The 9,988-nt window shown below is 37.8% G+C and overlaps 2 protein-coding genes across 2 annotated transcripts in view; one reads left to right on the forward strand and one right to left on the reverse strand.

Moving 5' to 3' along the window:
- Nucleotides 1-124: 124 nt before the first annotated feature.
- On the reverse strand, nucleotides 125-637 carry LOC118734698. Its single transcript, XM_036464405.1, has 2 exons — nucleotides 618-637; nucleotides 125-547 (listed from the first exon to the last, which is right to left on the reverse strand). The coding sequence occupies exon 2, from the start codon at nucleotides 545-547 to the stop codon at nucleotides 152-154; it is 396 nt and encodes a 131-aa protein (XP_036320298.1). The 5' UTR covers nucleotides 618-637; the 3' UTR covers nucleotides 125-151.
- Nucleotides 638-9,448: 8,811 nt separating this feature from the next.
- LOC118754087 (putative vitellogenin receptor) overlaps nucleotides 9,449-9,988 on the forward strand; it is a 62,484-nt gene continuing 61,944 nt past the window's right edge. Inside the window, exons 1-3 of the mRNA XM_036488952.1 lie at nucleotides 9,449-9,472; nucleotides 9,541-9,612; nucleotides 9,687-9,955. Of these exons, the coding sequence (XP_036344845.1) occupies nucleotides 9,449-9,472; nucleotides 9,541-9,612; nucleotides 9,687-9,955 (365 nt within the window). The remainder of the gene's footprint in view (nucleotides 9,473-9,540; nucleotides 9,613-9,686; nucleotides 9,956-9,988) is intronic.

Consider the following 9,988-nt stretch of genomic DNA (forward strand, 5'->3'; position numbering starts at 1 on the left):
TTGACACTCAGTATGGTTCCAACGGCGGTTACATCTACCGCAGACGTCATTAGAATAGCAATTCTTCTAAGTAACTATGTGTTCAATAAGAGATATTTTTACTAAAAACGAAATAAAAACGCAATTTTTACACTTCTGAATTCTATGCATTTCATTCCAAAACTTTATTCTCAGATCCATTAGGTGAAAATGCACTCTGTGGCATTATCGGTAATTCGAGATACAGAATATTTTGCTTCTGCTTGAGCTTAAAATTTGCTAGACTTTGACGATTGCGAAAGTAAATTGGTTGTGAGCTAACTTCGGCGGTTGCGATCAAATCGATGGGTTTGTTAACGTGTTCACCCATAACGCCCTGGTAGGGCCAGTCGGTAACAAGCTGAAGGCGATGCCGAGTTATCAGCTCCGTAGGCTTGACATAGATGTGAGGGGGTGCGTTATCTCCTGGTCGCGGATAGAAGTATATATGCTCCGTCATTGGCTCATGCACCGTTTGCGTTGATACGGACATGATGAGCAAGTAAAATGCGAAGACGATGAGCTGCATCTACAAGAAATACCATATTGTTTAGATTGGAAATATTTTTTGTGATGAAATGAAGTTTTCTACTACCAACCTTGTTATGCCGAACACTTCCTGCGCGTATAGCCAACGTTCCAAACGCACAAGAATCATCCAACTAAGCCTTTGTGCTCGTCTTCGCATATCTTTTATACGATGCGTGCGTTAATTTCCTCATTTTCGCTGTTTTCTTCCCTGCTTTTCTACGTTACAAGCAAAGAAAAACAAAAACGCGTACAAAAAAAAACGAAAGTAATTAAGCCAATTTGCGCGTAAAACGCTGTTTAAACTCGGTCACACGCTACGCCGGCACTTGAACGCGCTTTGTGGCCTGCGGAGCTGTTGCCGGCCTGCCTGCCAAACTGCCGTCGAAAGTCGCCACCAACAAGCGTGCGACCGACACCCAACGGTGGTCGGGTTTAACAAGTTTGCGCAGTGTCTACCTGCGGACGCAGAGGATTTTTTCGCTTTTTTCTACAAAGACTTTTTGCTTAATTCTTACTTTTTTCTTGTTGCAGTTAACCTTAATTCTTAAACGCTTTTGGTTCTTTGCAATAACAACACCCAATGAGTCGCTTCGTCTTTGCTTGGAAGCGTGGCATTTGTTATTGCCAAAAAAATTGTTTGCAATGAATTAAGATAAGAAATACTTATTCGACAAATAAGTTTGAGTTGAGACAAAAAAATTAAATTAAGAATTTGACAAAACGAATATTTAATTGCAATATGTAAATAAGTTTTTTTTTTTATTCCTACATAATGGAACTTTATCGGGCGTACTTTCTAAATGTGAATTAAAATTTTTTTGTGACTAACGGCACTATACAAAAAACTCGAGATGAACAAGTAGCAGGAACATTTCGAGTTGTTGATTTCAATTTCGGAACAACTTTCACATCCACAGCTGTAAAGATTTGTTAAAAAAAAAATAATTTATTTCAGCAGGTTTGTGTTTTATGTAAATGCATTTTAATTTAATAAAAGCACAAATCTGTTATTCCAACTTTCTGAAAATATGCCATCTCTAAACCAATTGAAAAAAAAATCACAATGATAGCTCTGAGTATTGCGCAATATTTAAGTATAGTGTTATTGGTTGTACTCTACAATAATTTGAGTTATGAATTTTTTACACCGAAGTTGAGTAAAATAAGTACATACATACATACATTTTATCGAACGGCTCATCTTGCATGGCGATTGAACAGGGAGTCACTGCTTTTTTGTCCCTAAAGTTAATGAAAAAGCAGATATTGCTATTTATAAGGACACAATTATATTTCAAACTTTATTTTTTCGATTCACTTGAATAGGTATACATATTTCCCTCAAGATCCAAAGTTATACATATCTGGACTTGTGAGCATCAGAGAAATTAAATGTTTATCTCGTTTTGAAGAATGATTAATTTTGAAGAAAAATTATGCTTATTATTTTAATTCACTTGAATAGGTACAGTGGTTTTAATAACAGGAAAGGTTTAGATTGAACCAACAAAAGCATACCATTCATTTTAATTCTACTATACAACACTTTTAATATTGGACAGTACATCCTTAAATCCAATGTATGGAAAAAACCACTATCCGGAAGACAATTCTAGAGGCGCTTTGCAAAATCAAGGATATCTCGCTGCTTACCACTTTGATCGCCGGAAAAAAACAACTGGCAATCATCACATGGATTGTCTGACACGCAAGCTTTGCAAAACATCCAGTTATATTGTCCAAATATTTTCCATTATGTTTAAGTCCTGGGAATAGGACGATCTCAGAAAAAAATACGACTTTGTTTCGTTATCCTCATTGATCGTTGAATCGTTGCGTAATTTTGCTAGCATATTCAAGAACAAGGTGCGAAATTATGCGAAAAAGTGGGTCACGTACTATGGGTACGTTCCCTAAACTTGCAGCTAAATTATTTGCAGGGTTCAAGAATCTTAAGGCACCGCATGTTTAAAAAAAAATACTAATTGTGGAAAACTGTGTACTAAATAACTAAGACAACTTGAAAAATTTAAAAAGGAATGTTTTAAAAAGTTTAAGTTGTCAAAGTCCGTCGCTCATAAAGATAAATATTTCCATTGTTACCGGAAACTTGGATAGGAATCTAAAGCGAAACTACGTACTTTCATATATTCTTATATTTGAATCGGACATAAAATTAAATTCTAGTTCTTTACGGCGATAACTCCAATCAAAAAATCATGTTCAGGCATTCCTTCTGCTGTCTATTACAATGAAACTCAAGCAGATTCTTATCTAGAGTGAGCTAATCTTTTTGCCTTATTTCTTCCGTTCAAACTTTGAAGTAGACTCGGACTTGGGTTGTGAGTGACACTTGAATAAAAATGCCCCAGTAAATTTCGGGGCATTAACCTAATTGCTTCCTGATGTTGAAGATGAAATTCGGCTCAAGGCATCTATGTACATATAACGGCTGATGTAGGCGGATTATCTTCGTATCGCCGATATATTTTTTTTAATTATTTTTATAATTTGTGGGTATTTTTGTCATCATTGTCTTCAGTTATCACTCAAAAATAATGCGCAAAACACGTGGTTGTGGTTGTTGCTGTAACGGCTAGCTTAGCCCTTAATTGTGCTCAGGCTCAACTAACGGTAGGCTTAGGAGACTTGGAGGATTGAGTAGGCATGTCAAGAGGTGGTTGGTGTCATGGGGGGATCTTCAGAGCTACGCGGGTCTGTAGTGACACAGGGGGTGATTGGGCACTCATGACGGCATTCACGCGACTTGAGCCTGTGTAGGTGGTAACAGCCTGTCTGTAAAAGCTTGTTTGCACAGTCTCAGTTCTACCGGAACTGTACGTAGTACTGGGCCCCGTCCCTCAACTCAAGCAAGTGTCTGTTCGGGTGCTTACTTCTGTAGAACCCCATTAGGAATGGATTGCCGAGCATGATGTTCTGCCCCTTACTTGAAGAATTTAGGCCTCACTGTAGATGTGATCTTCCGTCAACATCAGAAGACATCCCGGGGCTGTTCAGAGTACTATATTATGACATGTCTCTAGCTTCATACACTGCCTCCCAATTGTCCTCGGCGACCGCACATGCACAGTTCAGAGCCGACCAATTGCCTTATATGCTGGCAACAACGTTTCTTTGTATTTGCCCCAAGTACTGCGGAATCGAGGAATTGAGAACCTCGTTGCGACTCTGTACATTTTTGGCAATTGCGGTTATGTGCACCGAGAAAAAGAGCTGCCCCCGATAAATATCCGGTTATTCACCGTCGGAATTCGTTTGCCGCCGGCGTGAATACTCAGCTGTACCCGGACCCTTTTGGTCCTGCTGGTAAAAATTGATGGCAACGATTTCGTAGGGGAGAGGGTTGGGCTCCTTGCACTTAAGAAACAAGAAAGTTTGGAGTTGCCGGGCGCACTGTAATTTTTTTATCCGTATTGTGTCTTATCGGTATTTATAGTGGACGAGATTTCTTTCTTGTCTAAATACCGTGTTATCCGTAATTTATTTGTTCAATTTTAAAACAATTAATTTTTGGCGTTTTCATGCAAATTGCTAAAGATTCTAAAATAAAGATCTAACCTATAAAAAAATTAGACGTGCTAGAAGAAAAACCAAAGTATTATTTCAATTTAACATACCTAGATATTAAAAATAAGAAAAAAAATTAGTTCAAAAAACTAAAAACTCGCTTTTATAACTACCATACGTACTGTCATCTGGTACCTAACTTGAGAAGGGAAATCGCTGCATCTTTTAGGCTCATCAATATTATATAGTAACATCCCAAGCTAATAAAAGCGAGGTAAAAAAACATAAATATTGGAGGGGGAAAAAGTTCAATTGCCCAGGCCTGTATTATAGTTTCAAAGTCATCACACCATTACAAAGCCATATTTCGTACATGCTTTTGTTGGACGTTTCATTTCAAACTTTATTGATCCGTTTCCCAAAAGATGTCATATATCGTCGGTGATACTGCAAAACGTTCTATGTCACATATTACCTTTGGTGCTTAATTGTTATTTTATCTGTATCTGATCGCTTCTGGTAATCGTTCATCTTCATCAGCCAAAGGTAGACAGTTTTGTCATTGGTTTATTAGGGAGTAACGATTTGCAAATGCATTCTGGTGCACGTAAGAGACATCTAAGTGTCAAGGGTAGTAATAGACATAAAACGTTTTCCAGTATCACCGACGATATGTAGCTCTCTTGTGCGTTCTAAGCTAGAATACGTTGTTTCTATTTTGAAAGCATATTTCGCACGTTATATTAGTTCGACGAGTCCAAAAAGTCTGTCCGCTATGCTTTTCATCCTACAGAGGTCTGTGATTGCTCATTAATCTAAGATCGTTTGATAGTAGAAGGACTGTTCTATCCCTCAATTTTATTTGCGAGGCGATTGACTCCCCATTTTCACTAAAAAAAAATTATTTCATTATTCCTGAGCAACGCTTACAGAATAATGATATTTTCTGTTTGGGAACGGTTAGAACTAACTATGCCTATAGTAATTCGATATTTAGAACATTGATCAGTGATTGATCAATTGAGGGAATTTAATTCGCTTTCAAATCAGTGTTGCCACAACTTCTTTTTATTTTTTACCAAAATCACCGGAAAAAGTTACCAAATAGAACAAAAATTACCAAACTTATTTTATGTGCAGAACTGTACAAACATACATATCGAGCCGTAACCGCCAAAATAACGTAAGCGAAATCTTTTTGATGCAGAAATATTCTTAGAGCATCTAGATGCCTTTCTACATCAAAAAGAAAATTTAAAAAAAAAATGTCGCTCACGTTATTTTGGCAGTTAGGGATCGATATATCTGCACATATATGTATCCGAAGATACCTAGCTTTTCAGGCAATCAGCGCTACATTAACCAAAAATTTTTACGAAAGTTTGTTGAACTTTTTTAAATATTGGAAAAAGATTTGAAGTTTGAATTTGTTTGAGTTCTGTTAAAGAAAGGATAATATTTTTATAAAAAATAACCAAAATTAAATTACAAAAAAAAAATAATATGATAAATCTTGGCAAAATATGGTGCGACTATAATTTTTTCGACCACTGTATGTAAACAAGTGACAAGAAAATATATAAAAAATTCAACGCTTGAAGGAAAGCTTTCGACTCACACATAGACAGGGTGAAGTCCCCCGCTGAAAGCTGTAGCTTTTTGAACGAGAACATACGTATTTATGAAGAATTCTATTCATATATATGGTTGCCGGGTACACCGGAAAATTGATGGTAATTGAAAAGCTGACGAACTGACAGGGAAAGGTAGGACCACCCAAAACCTTCCAGGTAAGGACACGGTGGATATACTTAGCAATAGCCACTTTCAAGCAGTTTGTTAAAAAACACACCATTCTAGTATCCAAGGAACCCTGGAACACCTTTCGCCTTGCGAAACTTTCAGGATTACCTGGTATTGCTATAAAAGAAACGCTTACGGTCCACTTTCTAATGTGGAATCAGAACCAATATTGACCTATTTGACATGTAAGGCCGAATGGAAAAAATTACCAAATTGAAAAATAAATTACCAAATTACCAAACTTGACAAATAAAGAAAAAAATTACCAATTTTGGTTAAAAATTACCAAAGCGGCAACGCTGTTTCAAATCCTGCTGGTCTAGATTTTTTCTTTTACAAAATGCTGTGTATTTGGAAATGTTACTAAATGAGTTGTTTACCTATGTAGTTGCTAAGTATTTTCTAATTTTCTTTCTTCTTGGTTATTATGGAAGAAAAAGGCTGGCGTAAAGTGATAAGACCATGAAAGCTTTAATAGTTATGTACACAAACGGCTAATCAGTTACTTATTCCGTCAGCAGCCCCAGTCTATTCCATACATAAGACAGCCATTCAAACTTCATTAAACATTTTACATCAGGCAGGGGTGTAATAAAACAAGCCAGATCCACAAAAAATGTGAATAGAATTACCTTAAGCAAAAAGAAGCGATAAAGGCAATTTAGAGATATTATATTTCGCCCAAAAACTGTGTGGCCTAGGATAAATAATGCGGTAGCGTATGACGCACTTGCACATTTTTTTAGTGCTGCCAAATGAAGAAAATCAATATGAAGTTGTTAAAAAAGCACAGTGTGCTCAAAATGAAGTTCCGCAAGCATACGCTGCCCGCTCTAGAGAGCTAATGATATGCGTGCCGAGATGTTTAAATCTTAGTCTTGCGAAGGTAGAGCAGTTGGGAAAAAATCCTGGGGTGATGCCATATCGTCAATAGGCATGGGCTGCTAAAGAAAAGTGTCCGGTCAGTAAATCTCTGAGCAAACGAGTTAGGTTTAGCCAGGTGCGGATCCTCCTTTGGACTTTGTGTCTTGGAATTTTTTTGCAGCGCTCGGTAACTAGCCCATCTGTGCAATAGCAATCCATAGGCTGCCATAGGAACTTTACCCTACCTGTGAGTATAAATGACCTCAACGGTGCCCTCCATAGCCAATTCATCAGCTATGGAGTTTTCAGCAAATGACACTGTGCTCTGGAGCCGCCTGATTTGGAATTTACTGACGCGATCGACGGAGAGAGAAGTTAGTCATTCTGAGACCAGTTTCGATTGTACCTTGAGCGATCCTTGAGCCCTTAATGCCAATTTATCTTCCAATCGGAATTAGACTGGTACTGGTCTCTCGATAGCCTTCTTAACAGCGGCCACTTCTGCCTGAAATACGCTGAGGAAATACGGCAGTTTGAACATGAGATTTTCAGAGTTCCAGGCAGAACATACATCCTCCTAATTAACCGTCCAACGATAAAATCTTAATGGAGAGGTACCGGTAGATAAGATTATTTATTACAAAAATTTATTAATAGAGACGTAAATTACTCCAATATTACCTTTTACCTTTTTAATTTGTTTGTTTTCTTTAAGTTTGAATAGCACATAATTATCTGTAGAAAACACAGAGAGCCATGTAGGTATGTATGTATGTATATACCTCAGACCTTCTTCTGTCCGCCCATTGATCAGCGCTAGGAACTCAATATTTTAATTCAAGTTTGAAGTAACAATATTTAAATTTTAAACTAATTCAAGAATGAATTAGAACTATAATCTGAATTGGCATGGAAAATGGCTAACGCTGACGAGATGACATGATAAGATCAGTAGCGTCATGGCTCTTTGGGATCTACCTTATGGGCAGTAGCGCCGGCGTTGCAAGACGTGCCGGAGTCGCCGCCGCCGCCGATTCTTTTCGAAGTTGACCACGCCGCCGCAACAAAGCTTGTCGGCGTAAACCTATAGTACGCATAGATGATGATGCTCCGGAAAAAAGATGTTTCGACTCGGCATCCATGGGTGGATAACAAAAGGAATGAAGCCCACGAATAAAGTGGAAAGACCGGCAGTAGTGCACCTAAATGAAAAGCAGTTCGGCCTAAAATACACAACTTGGAAAATTAACAGATACTTTGTGTAATCAGCCAAATCTGGCAGAATGAGGGGTATGTAAATAGATGTTGCATGTTGTCAGGGGCGCCTGCTGTTCGTTTGGAGATTTTTAGCGATCGAACTTAGCGAGAGCTTATGCTGGAATCCACCTGTTGCCTGCACTTGGTGTGTACCGCTAGCATAACTTCGGAAAGGAGAGAAACGGTTGTAGTGCCGTAGGAATAAGCAAATCTTTTAAGTACAATTTTCCCAGTTGGGTATTAAGCCTCGTTAGTAAAACAAGATTGATGCTAAGGTGTGGTCCACACTTAAAAGAGGCCAATGTTTGCAGCCTTTTATAATAAAAGCTATTTACTACACTTTTACAAACACATATTTTAACTTACAAAATACCAAAATTAGTTGATGTTAATCACTTTCTCTCAATTCAAAAAAATTGTATTATACATACATATTCTCGTGGTAACAGCACAGTTACGGTTGAACAGCTGAAAGTCTTTATTGCAAATGCTCAAGGTTTAACGCATAAGCGCACCCAGTAAATAGTTCAATGGTTCACCGACTGTGCAGAAAATAAACAACAAAATTTTTCCCATGACTTCTGCGTATGCGCACCGGGGGTTAGCTTGTTTCTTCTCGCACATAAACTAAAATCGCACCGACTGTCTCAAATTTCAATTAGCTAATAAAATAATTCAATTTAATCGAAATGCCAAATAAAAGTAGCACTTAAGAAATTTAAAACATTAACTACTAATTGTTTTACTAATAAATTGTGCTTAAGCTTTTATTTAATAGTTGTTGGTTATTAGTATGTAATTACTTTTAGAGCTTCTGCTAAAACGCAATTTAATTATTTAAAATGAACAAATAAATAATAGACAAATGAGCTGATGCTTGGTTGGGTAATTAAGTGTTGACGAAATAAAGCAGCACGACCAGTCATAACCATCTAAGCCAGATCATATCAATTGGATTGGGTTCAATCGGTCGACACTCAATTTGCAGCTTTTCATGAAGACATGAATCTATGTGTGTGCATACACATGTATTAAAATTTTGCTAAAATTATGTGCATAGATATGTCAGTATACAAATAATATCTATTTATGGCCTGTCAAAATTAAAACAAGTTTTTCAGCTACCTTCTGTTCTTTTGGGATGCATTACTTTTTCTTCTTCTTTGCGAATTCAGTAATCTTCAGCATGCCATCGGTTTTCGAATTTTATACTTTCGTTGGAATTCTTAATCAATCTTGTCGAATGAGGTAAGTTGCTGTGCTCCTAGGTTTTAATGAGCACCCCCTTCCATTACTTCTTATCAACGTTCGAAATGTATACAAGTTAGTACCCAATTGTTCTGCTGGTATTCGTTTCATTGGTTTTAAATACATATTTCACAAGAAACTCGTTTAGATTAATGAAATAACTCTGCATTTCTCTAAGCCACAAAAAAATAAAATAAAGATGCAGAACACCTTTTACAAACAAGTAACGCAGCGTTTAAATCTGCCCATATCTCCCGCTAGATGCGATTTTAATGGATTCTCGTATAAAAGTTGCACGAACTTTCGAAATCATTATCAGTTCCATATTTGGAGTTAACCACCTTGGAGGTCCAGCTAAAAATGGTAAGTGCAAAGGACACGAAAAAACCATTGGAATGAATATTCAGTCAAAAATTTCGTATGATTTTTATTCACAGCACATCTTGGCTTTTGTCACAATTATTGCCCTCCTGGGCTCAAACGTTAACGCTGAAGTTAGCAACGCTTATTTGCCACCCAAAGCCTCGTCTTCCAATTCGTATAACACCTACGCGGCGCCATCTGTGTCCCACGCCAGCTTCGCACCAACGTCATCCGCTGGTTTTTCGGGCGGTTTCGGCGGTAGTGGCGCTGCATCCAGCGGTCATGCTTCCTACGCCGCATCCCCTTCGGCCTGGAGGGATGGCGCTCATGTTGCCGCTGCCTCGTATTCAGCTCCCGTGTACTCAGCTCCAGCTCC

Source organism: Rhagoletis pomonella, unplaced genomic scaffold (genome assembly GCF_013731165.1).
Source record: "Rhagoletis pomonella isolate Grant_MI unplaced genomic scaffold, Rhpom_1.0 Rhpom_scaffold_00002, whole genome shotgun sequence".
Classification (NCBI taxonomy): domain Eukaryota; kingdom Metazoa; phylum Arthropoda; class Insecta; order Diptera; family Tephritidae; genus Rhagoletis; species Rhagoletis pomonella.

Coding starts and splice junctions, on each gene's coding strand:
- LOC118734698 (XM_036464405.1), bottom strand. CDS start 547: ATGCAGCTCATCGTCTTCGCATTTTACTTGCTCATCATGTCCGTATCA.